General features: G+C 42.2%; 1 protein-coding gene across 2 annotated transcripts in view; it reads right to left on the reverse strand.

Annotated features, from left to right (window-relative positions):
- Trit1 (tRNA isopentenyltransferase 1) overlaps positions 1-16,741 on the reverse strand; it is a 34,163-nt gene extending 17,422 nt beyond the window's left edge. For both annotated transcript variants that reach the window (XM_048350980.1, XM_048350979.1), the window contains exons 1-2: positions 16,557-16,741; positions 3,293-3,433 (exon numbers count right to left, since the gene is read on the reverse strand). In XM_048350980.1, coding sequence (XP_048206937.1) covers positions 3,293-3,433; positions 16,557-16,724 — 309 coding nt within the window. In that variant the 5' untranslated portion in view covers positions 16,725-16,741. The remainder of the gene's footprint in view (positions 1-3,292; positions 3,434-16,556) is intronic.
- Positions 16,742-20,166: the final 3,425 nt, after the last annotated feature.

Here is a 20,166-nt window from a genome sequence, read left to right on the forward strand (position 1 = left end):
TCTTGGGAGAATGAAGGGAAGCAGAAGGATAATGTAAGTCCAGGAGCTATGGCCAGCCTAGCAAACACTGCAAGACCCCCATTTAAAAACAAAACAAATAGACTGACTGGATACTTTTGTTTGCTTAGGCTAGTGAGAAACTCCTTAATCTTCCTGCCTCAAAGAGTGCTGGGATTCTGAACTGAGCAAAGGGCTCACACCTGTAATCCTAGCTACTCAGGATGTTGAGATCTGAAGATTGTGGTTCAAAGCCAGCCCAGGCAGAAAAGTCTGTGAGATGCTTATCTCCAATTAAACACCCAAAAAACAAAAAAAAACAACAACCCTTAAGTAGAGCTGAGGCTCAAGTGGCAGAGGGCTAGCTTTGAGCACAAAAGCTCAGGGACAGCACACAATATACTGGTCAAAAAAAGTGATGGGATTCTATGTATGTTTGTTGTTGTTGTTGTTGTTTTTAGTGCAGGTCCTGGGACTTGAATTCAGGACCTGAGCACTGTCCCTGGCTTTTTTGCTCAAAGTCAATGTACTACCACTTAAGCCACAGCTCTACTTCTGGCTTTTTGCTGATTAACTGGCAATAAGTCTCATGGACTTTCCTGCCCACTGGCTCACTGGCTTGGAACCACATCCTCAAGTTTCATCCTCCTCAGTTGCTAGGCCACTGGTGCCCAGCTTCTGTGTACTTCTTAAGGTACTTTCAGTCTGACATTTTGATTCTAGGTTTTTATCAACACTCACAAGTACCTAGCCTTTAAATTAAGTCTTCCACTTTGAAAATCTTAATTAGCTCTCCTTTTTATATCAGTTTTTTCTAAATAACTGAACTGTCTCACAGCAACAACTTACACTGTACATGTATTAATCTGCCAGTGGTTTTCATATTCATTATCTCATCTGATGCAACAACCTTGTAAAGTAGGTATAGCAGGCATTATTATCTATATTTCAATCTGTCCACTTGGTAGGTTAAAAAAATTATCTCATTGTTTTTGTTTGTATGCCATGATTAGCAACAAGCGCAAATATTTTTCATGTTTAACTACATTTGAGTGTCTTATGTCTTTTAAGTATTTTTCTCTAAAACTTTTCATTTATTAACTATATTAGCCATTTGCCCTGCTTATATTACAAATAGTTTCTTCCAGGTTTGTAGTCTGTTCTTATGTTGTATTTACAGTAAACTGCTTTCCTTTTTTTTTTTTCTTTTTTCTGGTAGGACTTGAACTCAGGGGCTTGGTGCTTTCCCTGAGCTTCTTTCACTCAAGGCTGGCACTCTATCACTTGAGCCACGGCTCTACTTCCAGCTTTTTTGGTAGTTTAGTAGAAACAAAAGTCTCAATTTCTTGCCCATGCTGGCTTCAAACCACAATTTTCAGATCTCAGCCTCTGGAGTAGCTAGGATTACAGAGGTGAGCCACTGGTACCTGGCTCCTTTTTTTAAATTATAAAGTACTCCATCATATATATCTACATATACCCTATGAAAGAATATAAGTAACATGTATATTTGGCTCAAGTGGTAGAGCATCAGTCATGAGTAGAAAAAACTAAGCAGAAACCCAAGGCCTGGAGTTCAAGCCCCAACAACAGTACAAAGAAACACACATAAATGATGAAGTCTAATAATAAAATAAACATTTGTGAACTCAATGTAAGAAAATAGAGTATTACCAATATATTTGAAGCCTCCGGTACATCCATTCTCATCCCAACCCAACTCCCCTCCAAAATGGAATTGCCATTCTGAAATGTCATCACTCCCTCACTTTTCTGACATTATTAGTAAAGTGTAAGAGTCCCCAAAAAGAAGTACACATTGGTTAGTTCTGCTTCCTTTTTAGCCTTTATAGTAACAGACATAGGACATACATACAGGTATTCTTCTGTAACTTCTCACATTTACATTCTTTCTGAAAAGGGAGTTTTCCATGCTAACGATGCACGTAGCTACAATTTATTCATTTTTCACAGATGAAAAGAACTTATATGAGTAAAACAAATTTTATAAATTCTTCTTTAAGTGGGAATTTAGGAATTTATGATTTTGCTATTAAGTGCAATATATTACAAGGCCCTAAATTCAAATCCTGGTACCATCACCAAAAAAAAAAAATAAAGATTATCAACAAAGCCCCGCCAAACTCTAAATTCACAGGCTGATGAGCTGGGTGCCAGTGGCTCATGCCTGTAATCCTAACTACTCAGGAGGCTGAGATTTGAGGATTATGATTCAAAGCCAGGCTGGGCAGGAAAGTCCATGAGACTGTCATCTCCAATTAACCACTAGAAAACCAGAAGTGGTGCTATGGCTCAAAGTGGTAGATTGCTATCCTTGAGCAAAAAGCTCAGGGACAACACCCAGGTCCTGAGTTCAAGCCCCACAACCAACAACAACTACAAAAAACACCTCTACTCAATTGCATACTCTCTCACCTATTTCAAAGTTCCATTACACACACACACACACACACACACACACACACACCCTCCAAAACCAACCTGGAATTTATTATGACATATGTAATGTAACATGTAATTGTTTTTCCAAAACAATTAACTGTCCCAGGAATAATTATGAACTACTTCCTTATTATTATTTTGAAATGCTTCCTTTATAACACAAATATATCCATTTGAACCTCTAACTGGATTTTCTAGTCTGTGCCATAATTTACCAAGTATTCCATGCGAGTATAACTGTCATGAATTTTCAGTATGTTTTATTATCTGCAATTCAGATCCTAAAGGCAATCTAAGACTTTGAAGTGTAAGGATGATCATACTATTCTTTTCTCAAAAACGTAAAAGTCTTGGGGCTGGGAATATGGCTAGTGGTAGAGTGCTTGCCTTGCATGCATGAAGCCCTGAGTTCGATTCCTCTGCACCATATAAACAGAAAGGCTGGAAGTGGTGCTGTGGCTCAAGTGGCAGAGTGCTACAGCCTTGAGCAAAAAGAAGCCAGGGACAGAGGCCCCAAGCTCAAGCCCCAGGACTGGCAAAAAAAAAAAAAAAAAAAATCACCCGATCCTCTTATCATAATGCAGATTCTAATTGTGTATTGTCTGGAGAAGGACCCAAGATTCAGCATTTCTAACCAGTTGTGAGTGGCTGAGACTTTTAAGTAGGAAGAACACTTTATCTTCCAAGCCCCATAGATGTGGCAGTGAGGCTACCTATTGGTACTTAGGTCATGGGGGCCCTTGCTTTGGAGGAACTACCCCTAGGAAGAAAACTCCTTTCTTGGCTTTGGTTGCTTGGTCCCCACCTAACCTGACTTTTTTTTAAAGGATATCAGAGCAGTTGCTTTGTTCCTGAAGTCCACCACTGTGTAACTGGTCACGAGAGGATCCACAAAGCTGATCATGTGGTGCTGGCAGATCCTCTGCTCTTGGGCAGAAACCTTGTTGGTGATGATGTCTAGCCCTTCATAGACCTGGGGAAAGAAAATGAACATAAGGAAAGTCATCTGCTTCCACAAAAGGCATGCTCGATGGAGTTGGGGGTGGGAGGGCAATGATTATATATTCCTCCTTCCTGCCAAACACTTGACTGATTTAAAACACCTGGTCTACCCTCTGTCTGAGAGGACAGCCAGATCCACAAAAGCTACATCACAAAAAGAGGAAATCACAGCAGTGGCTTGCTTATCAAATAATAGCTACTAACCCAGACTTAAAAATAAGAAGAGTCTAGGGCTGGGAATATGGCCTAGTGGTAAAGTGCTCGTCTCATATACATGAAGCTCTGGGTTCAACGCCTCAGCACCACATATACAGAAAAAAGCCAGAAGTGGCACTGTGGCTCAAGAGGTAGAGGGCTAGCCTTGAGCAAAAAGAAGCCAGGGACACTGCTCAAGCCCTGGCCAAAAAAAAAAAAAAAAAAAAGAAGAAGAGTCTATAAATCCAAGCCCAAGTAAGAATTAGTATCCAAGATCAAAAGGAGGTCCTCAGGGCTGAACTTCAAGCATTTAAAAATGAGGAGGTTGACTGGACACTGGTGGACTAGACTTGTAATCCTAGCTGCTCAGGAGGCTGAGCTCTAAGGATCATGTGAGACTCTTACTTCCAATTAAACAACAGAAAACTGGAAGTGACACTGTGACTCAAAGTGATAGAGCACTAGCCTTGAGCAAAAATACTCTAGGGACAGGGCCCAGGCCCAGAGTTCAAGTCCCCCACACAACAACAATTTAGCAACAAAAATTCTGGAAGTGGGGGTGTGGCTCAAATAAAAGAGCATTAGCCTTCAGCTAAACAGCTCAGGGACAGGGCCCAGGCTCTGAGTTCAAGCCACAGGACCAGCACAAGAACATTAACAAGCCAGGTGCCAGAGGCTCATGCCTATAATCCTAGCCACTCAGGAGGCTGAGATCTGATGACCCAATTCCAAGCGGGGAAAGCCCCCAGGCCCTGAGTTCAAGCCCCTGGACCAACCAGAACAACAACAACAAAAAAAAAACAGGCAGAAGTGAAGGTATGGCTCAAGTGGTAGAGTACTTGCCTTGAGCAAAAACGCTCCAGGACAATGCCCAGGCCCTAAATTCAAGCCCCAGGAACCACAAATTTAAAAAAAGGGGGAGGGGGGTGGAGGCTAGGAATGTGGCTTGGCTTAGTGGTAGAGTGCTTGCCTACAATGCATGAAGCCCTCATCAGCACCACATAAACAGAAAAGGCCAGAAGTGGTGCTGTGGCTCAAGAGGTAGAGTGCTATCCTTGAGCAAAAAGAAGCCAGGGACAATTTTCAAGCCCTGAATCCCAAGCCCCAGGACTGGCAAAAAAGAAAACAAGAGAGAGACAGAGAAAGACAGACGGGGGTGGGGGGGAAGAGGCTGTATTGCTTATTTTACTTAACACAAGTTATTCTGCTTATCACAAATCTTTAAAAAGGTAAAATTCTGCATTGCTCATAATTCTACTTCAAAATGCTTAAAAATATTTCTTCGATTTAAGTGGCTATAAAAGGTTTTTAGAATTCATGTAAGATTAGTTCTGTTTTATGGAATAGTGGCCTATCTACAAATATACATAAAGCATACACATGCACCCTTTGAAGTCAAAACCCCTAATACTTGCCATACTCTATCTAGTAGAAACATTTTGATCTATCTAAATTACTGCTTAGGGGGGTCAGCACATACAGTCTAAATACTCAATATCCTGTCTGTAAGCTCTTGATCTGTCAAGTTAACTAAAAAGTTCAAGTGTACTTTGTGTAAATGCAAGGTCTCAGATGGAGAACAGATCTGAAAATAACAGTTTGAAAATAGGGATGAGTGTTTGGGGATTAAAGGTGCCCTCTGTAATCACTGATTCTACATGGAGCACTGAATGAACAAATAATAAGTTCCACAGAGCCCACAAAGATGCTAAAAGCATTTTTTATCTTCCATTTCCCTTTACTTATATGGGTGTCAGATAGGTGCAGTACAGGGTTATGGTTAGGAGGAAAACTCTGGCGCCAACCTGCCTTAGGGTCAATTCTGAACTCCATTACTTGCAGTTATTTGTTCTTAGAGCATTCAGTTTCTAACCCTTCTGCACCTCAATCTCTCACCAGTAAAACAGAGACAACATGTATCTCGGGACTGTCTTAAGAATTAAATGAGGGGCTGGGGATATAGCCTAGTGGCAAGAGTGCCTGCCTCGGATACACGAGGCCCTAGGTTCGATTCCCCAGCACCACGTATACAGAAAACGGCCAGAAGCGGCGCTGTGGCTCAAGTGGCAGAGTGCTAGCCTTGAGCGGGAAGAAGCCAGGGACAGTGCTCAGGCCCTGAGTCCAAGGCCCAGGACTGGCCAAAAAAAAAAAAAAAAAGAATTAAATGAGTTAATACAATAAATAAGTTTAGTTTTGCCTGGTGCACTACACGAGGATCATAGTTTGAAACCAGCCCAGGCAAGAAAGTCTGTGAGACTCTGATCTCCAATTAACCACCAAAAAGCTGGAAGTGAAGTTATAATTCAAGTGGTATAGTGCCAGCCTTAAGCACAAAAGCTTAGGGACAGGCTTTGAGTTCAAGCAGTAGGACTGGCAACACACACACACACACACACACACACACACACACACACACACACACACACCATCTTTCCCCATTCTTACACCATCCATTTTCCTCTATTACAGAACTTGTTGTACACGACTTTACTGGTACCTTTACCTTTTTTTTGGCCAGTCCTGGGGCTTAGACTCAGGGCCTGAGTACTGTCCATGGCTTCTTTTTGCTCAAGGCTAGCACTCTGCCACTTGAGCCACAGCACCACTTCTAGCCGTATTCTATATATGTGGTGCTGGGGAATTGAACCCAGGGCTTCATGTATACGAGGTAAGCACTCTTTCCATTAGGCCATATTCCCAGCCCACTTCTAGCCTTTTTGTATATATGTAGTGCTGAGGAATCGAACCCAGGGCTTCATTTGTACAAGGAAAGCACTCTTGTCACTAGGCCATATTCCCAGCCCCTGTATATGACTTTAAAACACTCTGCCTTGCTAGTGTACAAGTTCTGAGGAAAGAAGTGAAACATGTACCTTTAGTCCAAGCATCTAACACCGCACTAAATCTAAGGAAAAGAGTGAACACTCTTACCAATGAGGAAAATGAAACTCAGATGCATTAGAGAACCTGCCCAAAGTCATACAGGTCATTAGTGACACAGGTAAACTCTGAATCCATATGGTTTGACCTCACAGTCAGTGTTTTTTCCCCTACCGTGTTGCTAACACCTGGCCTACATAAATCAGCTTTGAGATTTAGGGAAGTCACTTTCTCTTCTGAAACCTCAAGTTTCTCATATCTAAATATCTAACATTACTTCTAGTGCTAAGAGATCAAAGAAAGGGGGGGGGGGCAAACAGGGGCACCCAGGGGTAGGCTGACACAGTGATACATACATATACTCCAGCACTAAAAAACCAGAATCAAGACAATCACAAGTTTGACGTCAAGCTGGCTAAAAACGTAAAATAAAATAAAGTAAAAAATATATATATATTTTTTAAAAGGCAAGGGGAACTGGGTGCTGGTGACTAATGCCTGTAATCCTAGTTACTCAGGAGGCTGAGATCTGAGGATCAGTACAAAGCAAGTTGGGGCAGGAAAGTTCATGAGACTCTCTCTTTTTCCTTTTGTCCATCATAGGGCTTGAACTTGGCCTGGGTGCTGTCCTTGAGCTCTTCAACTCAAGGCTAGCGCCCTACCACTTGAGCCACAGAGCCACTTTCCACTTTCTGGTGATTAATTGGCAACAAGAGTCTCGTGGATTTTTCTGACTTGGCTGGCTTTAAACCATGATCCTCAGATCTCTGCCTCCAGAGTAGCTAGGATTATAGGCTTGAGCCACCAGCACTTGGCTCCATGAGACTCTTATCTCCAGTTAACCACCAGAAAACCAAAAGTAGTGCTATGGCTCAAAGTGGTAGAGCACTAGCCTTGAGCAAATAAGGTCAGGGACAGTGACCAGACAGAGTTCAAGCCCCATGACTGACCTCCCCCCCAAAAAAGGGAAGGGGAAAAGCCAATATATTAAAATTTAAAATAACCAAAGATGGGTGTGGAGAGGGGCATACTTGAGAGGTTGAGACAAGAGAAGTACAAGTTCTAGACTACATTGGGCTACATAGTGAGATATTGAAAGGAAAGGGTGAAGGAGGATAAATAGGGTCAAAGAAGTTTATTTGTACATATCAAAACAGAACAATGGGCTGGGAATGTGGCTCAGTGGTAGAGTGCTTGCCTAGAATGCATGAATCCCTGGGTTTGATTCCTTGGTACCACATAAACAGAAAAAAAATCTTGAAGTGGCACTGTGGCTCAAGTGGGAGAATGCTAGCCTTGAGCAGAAGCAGCTCAGGGACAGTTCTCAGGCCCTGAGTTCAAGCGCAGGACTAGCAAAAAAAAAAAGAAAGAAAGAAAGAAAGAAAGAAAGAAAGGAAGGAAGGAAGGAAGGAAGGAAGAAAGAAAGAAAGACAGAAAGAAAGAAAGAAAGAAAGAAAGAAAGAAAGAAAGAAAGAAAGAAAGAAAGAAAGAAAGAAAGAAAGAAAACAGAATAATGTGCTGGGTGCTGGTGGCTCAAGCCTGGAATCGTAGCTACTCAGCAGGCTGAGATCTGAGGATGGTGGTTCAAAGCCAGCCAGGTCAGGAAAGTTCATGAGACTCTTATCTCCAATTAACCACCAGAAAACTGGAAGTGATGCTGTGGTTCAAAGTAGTAGAGCACTAGCCTTGAGCTAGAGTTCAGGGACAGCATCTAGGCCCCAAGTTTTAGAAGAGGAAAAGAGGTAGGGAAGAATGATAGTGGGATGAGTCTGATCAGGACACATTGTATTCATGTATGAAAATGTCATGATTAAACTCCTATAACTAAATGCATGTTAATATTTAAAAATTGGAAAGAAAAGGGGCTGGGGATATGGCCTAGTGGCAAGAGAGCTTGCCTCCCATACATGAAGCCCTCGGTTCGATTCCCCAGCACCACATATACAGAAAACGGCCAGAAGTGGCGCTGTGGCTCAAGTGGCAGAGTGCTAGCCTTGAGCAAAAAGAAGCCAGGGACAGTGTTCAGGCCCTGAGTCCAAGCCCCAGGACTGGCAAAAAAAAAAAAAAAAATTGGAAAGAAAAATTACAATGTCTGGGGAACCCAGGATAGATTGCAGATTGCAATAAGTGAACCTAATTGTATCTGACATAACTTCCTTGAAGAGGGTTGGGAGAGGGAAGGGAAAAAAGTAAACGTATTTATCACTGAATACTGTAAAGTTAAAAATAAAATTGTACCTGGGGGCTAGTGACTCACACCTATAATCCTAGCTACTGAGGAGGCTGAGATCTAAGGATCATAGTTCATAACCAGCCCAGGCAGGATAGCCCATGAGATTTATCTCCAGTTAACCACCCGAAAACCAGGAGTGGCAACAGTGCTCCCAGGTCCTGAGTTCAATTCCCACAACCAACAACAACAAAAATTGCTCAGAAACAGTGCCCGGGCCCCAAGTTCAAGCCCCATGACTGACAAAAATAAAAACTGTACACAAACACTGTACTACAGTTGACAAATGTTCTCAAAGGAGTAACTAAAGAAACTACCTTTTAGTTCGCTTCCCGGTCAAGGAACCAAAAAAAAAGAAAAAGAAAAAGAAACTATCATTCAGGTTAGATTGAGAGATATCAGTATACACTCCTGTTTATATTTACATACAGATGTAGAAACATAGATATATGTGTATACATGCATCAGTGTACATACATCTGTTTCCTAACTCTTCTAGTAAGAAAAGTACCTTATAGTGCCACAAAGTAAAAAAGTGTTAAACACCTACACACACTACACATAAACACATTCATGCCCGTGTGCACACATCGCACACACAAAGATAGGGATGCATACCAAAGGTCACAGGAGCCTGCATCAAAGACTACCAATCCTGAGCACCAGTGGCTCATTCCTGTAATCCTAGTTACTCAGGAGGTAGAGATCTGAAGACTGTAGTTGGAAGCTAGCCTAGGCAGTAAAGTTGGTGAGACTCTTATCCCCAGTTAACCTCCAAAAAGATGGAAATAGAACTGTGGCTCAAATGGCAGAGAGTTAGCCTTGAGCAAAATATCTCAGAGGCAGGTTCAAGCTCCATGACCGGCACCAAAAGAGAAAGACTACTCAATAATTGAAGCTGGAACAATTTGACATCAAAAGATAAAATGAAGGAGCTAAGATGCTAGGTTTGATCCCCAACACTACAATCCATCAGTCAATAATATACACAGTACTGGAGTATAACCCAAAGAAGAGTAAATGTCCATAATGATGTGAGTGATGGTGTAAGTAAGTAGAAGGGAAAGGAAAAGTGTTAACAGAATTTAAATTAATAATGTAGAAGGAATGAATGAAATTACCACAGCAGTTACGGTAGGAAAGATTTACTATGAATCCTAAAATCAGCACATGAAAATTAAAGAAAAATGGGAGACTAAGATCTGAGGCTCCTGGTTCAAAGTTAGCCCAGACAGAACAGTCCCCATGAGGAATCCCTGTCAGGAATATTCTTCTTACTTGTTTGCCTGATAAAACGTACACAGTATGATAGAGAAGAAAAAAGGGATGGAGGATGAATAAGAAGAGCTAGAGAAGGGATGAGGATTTAGCTCAGTGGAAGAGCACTTGCCTGGCAAGTGCCCTGAGTTCGGTCCTCAGCTCTGCAAAAAAAAAAAAAAAGAAAGAAAAGAGAAGAGCCAGAGGGAAAATATAGAACAGTATGGAGGTAAGGATTCAAGAAAGTAATTGGGGCAGGATGAATTAACAGTGCTACCCCAAAAGATTGTGGTAAAGATAACAATACGACAATGTATGTGATAATATAAACGTTAGAATAGTGTCTGGTATCTACATATTACTCTTGTTATTTTTTTTTTAGTATTGTTTATTTGTACCACTCATGGTACAGTAGTGAGGGCTTTAACTGTAGCTGCCACAATGAGACTGGACCAGTGAGGCTCCTGCTCAGAAACAGGACGCCAATGGTAAGCAAAGAAGCAAACAGGAGCCTGGTCTAATTCAAATGTATAAAAAGAATCCAACAAACTATACCAGAACCCAATTCAGTTAAATCAAATTGAGCACATACACCTAAAGTGACTTTAAACTTTCAATCACGCGTTTGAAGTCGAGATGTATCCACACCCTGCCCCAGGACTGAAGCATCAAGGCAACTCCTCACCACACCAACCTGAATCTTCAAACCTCATTTGTGCTTTCCTATGGCTTCCTATTTGGCCAGTAGTCACTTCTCCTTCCTCATAACTTGGAAGGTTTTACTTCAAAGTTCTGCCTGTATCTGCAAAAAGAAGTAACCATATATGTTCAAACTAGACAGCTTAATACTATAGCCAAAGAAAAACTCAATTTGCTTAAAATAGAGGTGAACCCAGGGACTTAAAAACTGATCATATATATGTATAATGGATGAGTCAAAAATTTTAAGATTTCCTTTTTAGCCCCTTGTCATAGTCATTTTAAGACTATCTCACCAGTAGCTCAAGCCTAGAATCCTAGTGACTCAGGAGGCTGAGATTTGAGGACTGAGGTTCAAAGCCACCAGAAAATCAGAAGTGGCACTGTGGCTCAAAGTAGTAGGTAGTAGAGTACTATCCCTGAATGAAAAAAGCTCAGGGACAGCACCCAGTCCCTGAGTTCAAGCTCCACAACTGACAAAAAATAAAAATAAAAAAGACCACCTCTGACAGTGAAAGCAAAAAGCCTCTGGATTGGCTCCACCTCCTGGTTAACCCATCTTTGTGTCTCTTATTTCATGTCCTGATCCACCAGCCTGTCTCTTTCATATCCTCCCCCGCACATCCCAGATCTTACTTGAGCATTATCAGACAGACAGTTCTTTTTAATAGAAAACAGTGATCTTAAATTATGTCCCACAGCAGACAAAAAGAACACAGAGCTCCACATCTATTAGATGACACATACTCTGCTTACTAGTCAAAGTGCCAAAAATCATTTCCTTATCCTCTTGGAGGTTTGGGAAAACACAAAGGGAAGTGTTTGCTCTTAGGTCTGACTAGTGCTTCTCCACAGGACTAGAAGAACTGAGGCATCCAAGATACTTCCTCTCTATAAACCCAAACAGAACACTTTGTTTTTCTCTTAGCATATACTGGTAGTCTGTATTTCCAGACAGTCATTGTACATGTTTGGCAATGCTTTCAAATTTCTCAGTACAATGTTCATCCAGTCACTGAAGGGGATTCATTGTACCTTGAATTTACATGCCAAGAAGACGACTCAGGCTGAAAAGAAGACGTTCAGTATCATCTTCCTGCAATATATCAGACTCTACAAATGAGTTAGAAGACCCAGATCCTATTTCCAAGTGTGCAAGCATCTTGCAGTATGATCTCTAGTCAGCTCTTTAATCTTTCTGTACCTCAGTTTTTCCATCCTGGAAAACAGAGATTGTATTACTGGTCCCTCCTTGAATTCAGGTTCTCAACTATTGAATGAAACTATATTTATGTTCCTATAATTTGTAAAACAAACAGTGCTTGGAAAAAAACAAAAGTAAACATAGAAATTTCTCATTTTTGTCAGATCTGCCATGTAAAAATCTATGGTAAGCCCATCAAGAATGCCTAAGCAAGTGAGCCCTCAAAAAAAATAGTTCTAGGGCTGGGAACATGGCTTAGTGGTAGCGTACTTGCCTAGCATGCACAAAGCCCTCAGTTCCATTCCTTAGTACCACATAAACAGAGAAAAAGCTAGAAGTGGTGCTGTGGCTCAAGTGGTAGAATATTAGCCTTGGGCAAAAGCAGCTCAGGGACAGTGTCCAGGCAGAGTTCAAGCCCCACAACTGGCACCCCACAAAAAAAAAAAAAAGTTTTGCTACTCACCCCACAAATCCAATGCATAAGAATAATGGGAAATCAGAGGCCAGGCATGCATGGCCTTCAGATGCTAGGTGGATATAGAACCAAGTCACTATATACCAGGACCCAAAGATAAAATCACCACTCTAGGCCTGCTACCTTTAACAACCACATTATATTTTTACCTCACATAGCAATCTCCCTACTTAAAGTACTTACTTAATCCATGTTTACCAAAAACAAGTACTTCTCTGGGAAGGAAATGCCTTGTATAGACCCTATCATTAAGGTAGAACAAAGGGCAACCAAAAGCCAATGAGATGCAGGACAATTTAGCATGTAAGACAGTGTTTTAGGGACTGGGAATATGACCAAATGGTAAGAGTGGTAGAGTGCTTGCCTCGGGAGACAGTGTTTTACAAAAATTTTTTTAAGTTACTGACACACTTCTACACCTAAAAGGATCATTAAAATGAAAAGACTGACCCGCTGGTGGTAGAACTGGGGGAGGGGACTACAGCTGCAGCTAGCTGGGAGACAAAGGATCTCAAGTCCATGAGTTCAAGACCAGTGCAGGGAATACGAGACTAAGGATCTCAAGTTCCAACCTGTCTGATATACAAACAAAACTAACTCAAGGGGCTGGGAATATGGCCTAGTGGCAAGAGTGCTTGCCTCGTGTACATGAAACCCTAGGTTCGATTCCCAAGCACCACATATATAGAAAGCGGCCAGAAGTGGTGCTGTGGCTCGAGTGGCAGAGTACTAGCCTTGAGCAAAAAGAGGCCAGGGGCAGTGCTCAGGCCCTGAGTCCAAGGCCCAGAACTGGCAAAAAAAAACACACACAAAAAAAAACCTAACTCAATTTTGAAGCTTAAAAAACTTTCTAGTTATCCCATTTTTCCATTCTGTTACTCTTTAACCCTTAGCCTATAGGGCTGTTAACAGAGAAGTTTACTGTGCAGTTTACTGTGCTAAGTTCTCCAGAAGGCCAAGTTTCCCCTTTGTTCCAATAAACATTCCCTGTCTTAGGTACTGACTTGGCATTCAAATCATATCTATTACTGTTAGAGATGTGGCTTGAGTGGTGGAGCACCTGCTTACCAAGTGCAAAACTTTCAGTTCAAACCTAACTGTGGGAAAGCACATGTGCACGCATGCACACGCACACACACACACACACACCCCACAAAAAATTATCTCTTGTAACTGCAACCAAGTCTTATCCTTCTGAACAATGCCTCAAGTGGTCACCAGTCAGCTCAACACTCCACCTTACAGGTACCACTGTGAATTCACAGTAATAATTCACCACATGAATCCCAAAATACCTTTTTTTTTGCCAGTCCTAGGGCTTGAACTCGGGGCCTGAGCACTGTCCATGGCTTCTTTTTGCTCAAGGCTAGCACTCTACCACAGGAGCCATTTCCAGCTTTTTTTCTGTTTATGTGGTGCTGAGGAATCAAACCCAGGGCTTCATGCATGCCAGGCAAGCACTCTATCGCTAAGCCACATTCCCAGCCCCGTGCCCAATGTTTTATCACTACACAGGCACGTCCCCTTACATGAGAGAGGTGCTGCGGGGATTCAAAGTGGGTTTTTTGGTTATTATTGGTTTTGTGTGTATGTGGTGGGGGTGGGGGTGGAGGTGGGCTTGCTGATAATGGGGCTTAAACTCAGAACCTTGTATTTCACTTGGTGTTCTACCACTTGAGCAGAATGATACTTTTAAAGTTACTCTTAAAGATTTAAACAACAACAAACCTATGTAGAGGCTGAGGGCATGATTCAAGCGTTAGAACACCTGCCTACCAAATGTGAGGCACCAAATTAAAACCTCAGTACAATCCATAATAAGAAAAGCAAACATAAGATTTTTTTATTTTTGTTTTTGTGCTGATCCTGGAACTTGAACTCGGGGCCTAGACTCTGTCCCTGAGCTAGTTCTACTCAAGGCTAGAGCAATACCATTTGAAGCATTGCTCCACTTGTTTTTTGCTAGTTAATTGGAGATAGAGTCTCATAGACTTTCCTGCTCTGGCTGGCTTCTGTGATCCTCCGATTGCATCCCCCTGAGTAGTTCGGATTACAGGCATGAGCCACTGATTTGAGACTCTGAGGCATCAGAAGACCTGTAATTATACCACACAAAAATTTTATATGGCCTGTCATACCTTCCCAAGTCCAATTCATCACACACACTGCTTATAGATGGATGTTCCAACATGTTACCTTTATCATACTACTTATCTCCTAGTCCATACCTCCCTATGGAAGTTTCCTTTACTGTTCTACATATTCACCATGACTTTTTACTTTCCAAAACTTTCATTTATGTCCCTTCCTTTAGTATACTTTGTCTTCTTTCTTGTCATCCAAACCTGGTCTCCCTTTCAAGCCTTGTTTTAGAGCATATTTCATAACCATGCCAGCTTTCACTGATTTTTTTCCTTCTCAGAAATTGTATATTTAAGCCAGGTGCTGGTGGCTCAGACCTGTAATCCTAGATACTCAGAGGCTGAGATCTGAGGATTGCAGTTCAAAACCAGTCCAAAAAGTAAAGTCTGTGAGACTCTTATCTCCAATTAGCCACCAAAAGCCACAAGTTGAGTTGTGGCTCAAAGTGGTAGAGCAGTAGTACCCTTGAGCACAAAAGCTCAGGGACAGTGCCTCCACCCTAAATTCAAGCCCCAGGACCAGCACAAAAACAAAAATTGTATATATAATAGCTTACCATAAAACCTATTTATGCCTTACAGTCTCTCTCTTCTCCCAATCCTGTCCACCTTGCAAAGCACCATAAACACTTACTAGTTCTGCCATGTTTCATGTCTAGCCAGACTAAAACTGCTTAAGTACAGGGATTATGGTCTTAAATCTGCAACAGAATCTTGCAGAAAATAGTCTATATATTTTTAGTTCTTGCTGTGTGCTATATATTGTACTTACTGTTTCACATAGTGTTATCTCATTTAATCATAATAATGTGTGACTGCTCTTGTCCTTCCTATTCTTCAGAAAAAGAAAATAAAGTCACAGAGAAGTTAGGCTGAAGTTGTATAAGGCTGGGATTTGAACTAAATTCTATCTCCTAAAGCTAGCAGCAAATATGTTACAAACAAGTGTTTGTTGAATTGTTTTATTATTTAATGTGTGCTGATGTTCTTGTCACCCCAAGTGAGCTAATTTGAGTAGAAACCAGGCAAGAATACTCAGGGGGTAGAATAAGGAGAAGAACTACCCTTCCTGGTGCTCAGTTCAGAGACAGACATTTCATGTCCAATGTCTCATTTACACTATGTATATTCACACTGCAAATTCTCTCCAGCAAATAGTTGTTATAATTCTGCTAGATTCACCATTGTCAATCAAACACAAATGCTCCCACATGAGAAAACTATATTCCTCCCTTCCCAGCTTAAAGAAAAAAAACTACCTCCCCCCCCCCTTAGTTCAGCCACATAATTAAAAACCTCAAATCTGCAAGCATTTATCATACCTCTGGCCTTCTTTAGGGAAGGTCACCCTGCTCTTCACTGTAACTCATGATCTCTTTATCAATCACTCCAGCCTTGTGAGGGAGCTGACATTTCCTCTGCTTCCCAAATAAAATACCGCCCAAATAAAGGACACTGTGAATCCCAAGCCACGTGGCCAATGGCAGAATCGGCCTAGGATACAGGTCTTCTGACTGTCCGCCCTATTCCACTGCCCCAGTACACACTGAAAGGTGGCATTTTACTTACTCTGATCTCAGTGGGTTAAAATGAGAATTACGGCAAAAAAAAAAGCACTGGAACAATTGCCACGTTAAAAGGCATTTATTAGTAAAGTCAACTTTATAAGCTGCAATACCATCTCCCCCACCTATGCGCTACGTGACACGGGGAAAGCTGTTTCATTTGTCCCAGGCCCCAATGTCAACCCCCATAAACGGAGCTAAGAATGGTAGCGAGGAATTAGGAGTGAGGTCGTGGGAAGTTAATCGGATGCTCAAAGGGGAAAGGTTCAGCACACCGTGGGCCTAGTAAGTCTGGGCACCCTTCACCGACCTCCTCTGCTGGCAGAAGCCGGGGGGGGGGGGGGAGGAGGGGGTCACTTCCACGACCACGCGACCGGGTGTCCATGCTCCCTAGGCCTGCACGCGCCTCCCCGGGTTCCCGAGCCTGGGGTCAGCCACAGGGCCATACCTGCATAGAATCAGCGCTGACGATCTCGCCACCGAGCCGCTGGCCTAGCTGCAGCGCCAGGGTGGACTTGCCAGTGCCGGTGGCCCCGAGAATCACTACCAGAGGTAGCGTGCGTTGCAGATCCCGGAGCCCAGAGCCCACAGGAAGCGCTCGTGCCGCCGCCGCCATCTTGGTGTCCTCTGCGCCTGCGCCGGAGCCGCTGTCACCATGGCAACAGTCAGTGCGCCTGCGCGGAATTCGGGCTCTCCAGGGAAAGCGGTAGGGAGGAGGGGAGGGAGCTTGGAGACAAAGGTTCCTAGACTAAGGTGGGTTACTAAAAGACTCCCCTGAGCTAGCTGGTGGTATCTGAACTTCAGCTACCTGCTCTCTTCAAAGGGGAACGGCAGCTCCATCTCAAGTAGATCTATGCTATTAGTCTTTCTTTCAAGGCACCCAATTCTTTTCCTTTATGTCACTAATGTTTATTAGCCTCTGGTGTATTTTACTGTCTGACTTTAAAGACAAAGGACAAATTCTGCTTAGGTTATTGTATCTCTTATGCCTACCAAGCACAGTTCTGGTACAGAATAGACTCCTCCCTCTTCACCCCACCTCAATCATTAAATGGAGGAGGAGAGAATGACTTGCCTATTTGGTGCTCAAGGTAGTGAGGTAAGAGGTGTGGCATTCTCCACAACTAGACCTGCTCAGTTCTCACAAAAGGGCGGCTGCGCTGTTTTCACTCCCTAACCTCAGATGCAATCAGGACAAAATTTTCCATCTCCTCAGCCAAAGGATATAAAAGATATGATGAGAACAGAAAAACAAGCAAGTAAACAACAATCCAGAAAACTAGAAGAGGAAATGGAAGGAATGCAGAAAGGATAAAGCACCAACAATCCTTAGATTCCAGTGAGGATGGAAGGACCAAAGTTTAGGAGTTTGTGCATGCCCTTTTCAAAAATGGTTTTGGGAAAACCCTTGCTAGTGGCTCATGTCACTAGCTGCTGAGGAAACTGAAACCTGAGGATGGTAGTTCAAAGCCAGGCTGGCAGGAAAATCCATGAGACTCTTATCTCCAATTAGCAGCTAGAAAGCCTAAAGTGAAATTGTGGCTCAAATGATAGATCAATAGCCTTGAGCAAAAATGCTCAACATCAGGGCCTGGCTCAACTTCTAGCCCTAAGACCTTCAAAAAAGAAAAAGAAGAAAGGATTTGGGAACTGGGGTTGTAGCTCAGTGGCAGAGCATTTGCCTAGTATCCATAAGGCTCCTGGGTTCAATCTCAGAACCCAATGAGAACAACAACAAAATATAAGCTAGTTTTATGGTATATTCCTGAAATATCAGCACTCAGATGTTTAAAGCATGATTTTTATGAATCCAGCCAGCAGGGACTAGATAATAAAATCCTGTCTCAAAACAAAAACAGAACAAATAAACAAAAAAACAGCCAGGTGTTAGTGGCTCATTCCTGTAATCCTAGCTACTCAAGAGGCTGAAATATGAGGATCTCAATTAGTAGCCAGCTGGAGCAGAAAAATCTGAGACTCTTATCTCTAATTGACTACTAAAAAAACTGGAAGCAGAGGTGTAGCTCAAATGTTAAAGGACCAGCCTTGAAGAATAGGGGGAGAGGCTACTGGAGCCAGCCTACACCCTGAATTTAAGCCCTGGTACCAACACTAAAACAAAAAAAAGGAACAACAAAAACAAAAAAAAAATGACTTTAAAATAAGATGGACTTCAAGCCAACCAGGTGGCTCATGCCTGTAATCCTAGCTACTCAAGAGACTAAGATCGGAGGACTGATGTTTGAAGCCAGCCCAGGCAGAAAAGTCCACGGAATTCTTATCTCCAATAAATTATGCAGAAAAATCTAAAGTCAATGCTGTGGCTCAAGTGGTAGAGCACTGGCCTTGAGCACAAAGAGGCTCAGGAACAGCACCCAGGCCTCAGGACTGGAAAAAGAAAGAAAGAAAGAAAAAAAAAGAATACACTGAACTTCAGTTCAAATCCTAACTCTCTAACTTACCTGTTATGTGACTTTTATTATTAACGTCACTATTTTTTCTTTTCTTTTACTGGGGGGAGATAGGACTTCCCAGATACTAAGCATAAGGCTCTATGACTGGATTACATTCTCATCCTCTAATTTCACCTCTTAATTTCAGTATTCTTGTCATTACATTCTTCTCAGGGTTGCCATAAACAGAAAATAAAATAATGAAAAAAAGTGTCTGGAAAATGCCTGGCACATAACAACCACCATTTGCTGAACATTTTCTATTATTATAATCATAATATCCCATCTGCTTCCCTCAAGAGGTAAATGCAGCAGCCAAAGAGTAGAGAAATGTATACCAAAGTATCTGAATGCCTATTTGGCTAACCTTGTATTAGACAACTTGGTTTCTGGAGTGGCAGAACATTGTCTCCATGTATAGAGCACACACACACACACACACACACACACACACACACAATTTCTAGTGGAGTGCTAGTGGCTCACCTTTGTAATCTTAACTACTCAGAAGACTAAACTCTAAAGATCTAGGTTTAAAGCCAGTGCAGGCAAAAATAAATAAGTTAATAAGACATCTCCAGCAAGGGCGCAAGTGGCTCACACCTGGAATCCTAGCTACTCAGAAGGCTGAGATGTGAGAATCCCAGTTCAAAGCCAGCCTGGGCAGAAAAGTCCTTGTGAGACTCTTATCTCCAGTTAACTACCAGAAATCCAGAAGTGGCACTGTGGCTCAAAGTGGTAGAGCACTGCTTTGAGCAAAATTGCTCAGGGACAGTGCCCAGGCCCTGAGTTCAAGCCCCAAGAATGACAGAAAAGTAAAAATAAAAACTCCTCCGTTTTCCTTTCATGTGCATGCCTCAGCACTATTTCTTAGCTTTTTCATTCAAGGCTGGCATTCTACTACTTGAGTAACACCTCTACTTCCAGATTTTTACTGTTTAATTGGGGATAAGAGTCTCATGAATTTTCTTGCTTCACATCATTATCCTTAGATCTCAGCCTACAGACTAGCTAGAATTACAGGGATGAGCCACTTTCCCTATACATACATACCATCCAGCTCCTCCAATTAACTAGCAAATTGCCAGATTTGGAGGCAGGACTCCAAGTTGTGACCCAGCAAGCAAGCTGAGTGAGAAAGGGTAGGGTCCTGAGTTCAAGCCCTGGTACTAGCAAAAAAAAAAAAAAAATCCAATAAATAAAAATAAGGTAAAATGGTTCTAACAGGTTTTTCCCTAAGATTGGCTCTGCCTAGGTTAGGCCAGAATAATTCCTGTGTCAAAGGACTGAGTTCTGGAAGTATATAGCATATGACATCCCTGCCTACCTAGAAGCACTGCCAATACATTAGTCAATCACATGAATCTCCTTAGGCATAATAACTACTCTTACAGACCCAGCCTGAACCTTATAGCCACGTATATTGTTTAGAGAAAAATCAGTTCTTGGTCCTTGGTACTGCTTTTTCTCAACCCAGTCTGCTCTGATGAAAAGCGCTGTTCCCTCTAATTTGTGGTACCCGCCTGAGGCTAGGTTTAAAATGGAGATGTGTAGCCACATATTGGCAGACACTCTCACATGATGGTTGTTAACTGTAGAGCCTTT

Source organism: Perognathus longimembris, chromosome 7 (genome assembly GCF_023159225.1).
Source record: "Perognathus longimembris pacificus isolate PPM17 chromosome 7, ASM2315922v1, whole genome shotgun sequence".
Lineage (NCBI taxonomy): Eukaryota > Metazoa > Chordata > Mammalia > Rodentia > Heteromyidae > Perognathus > Perognathus longimembris.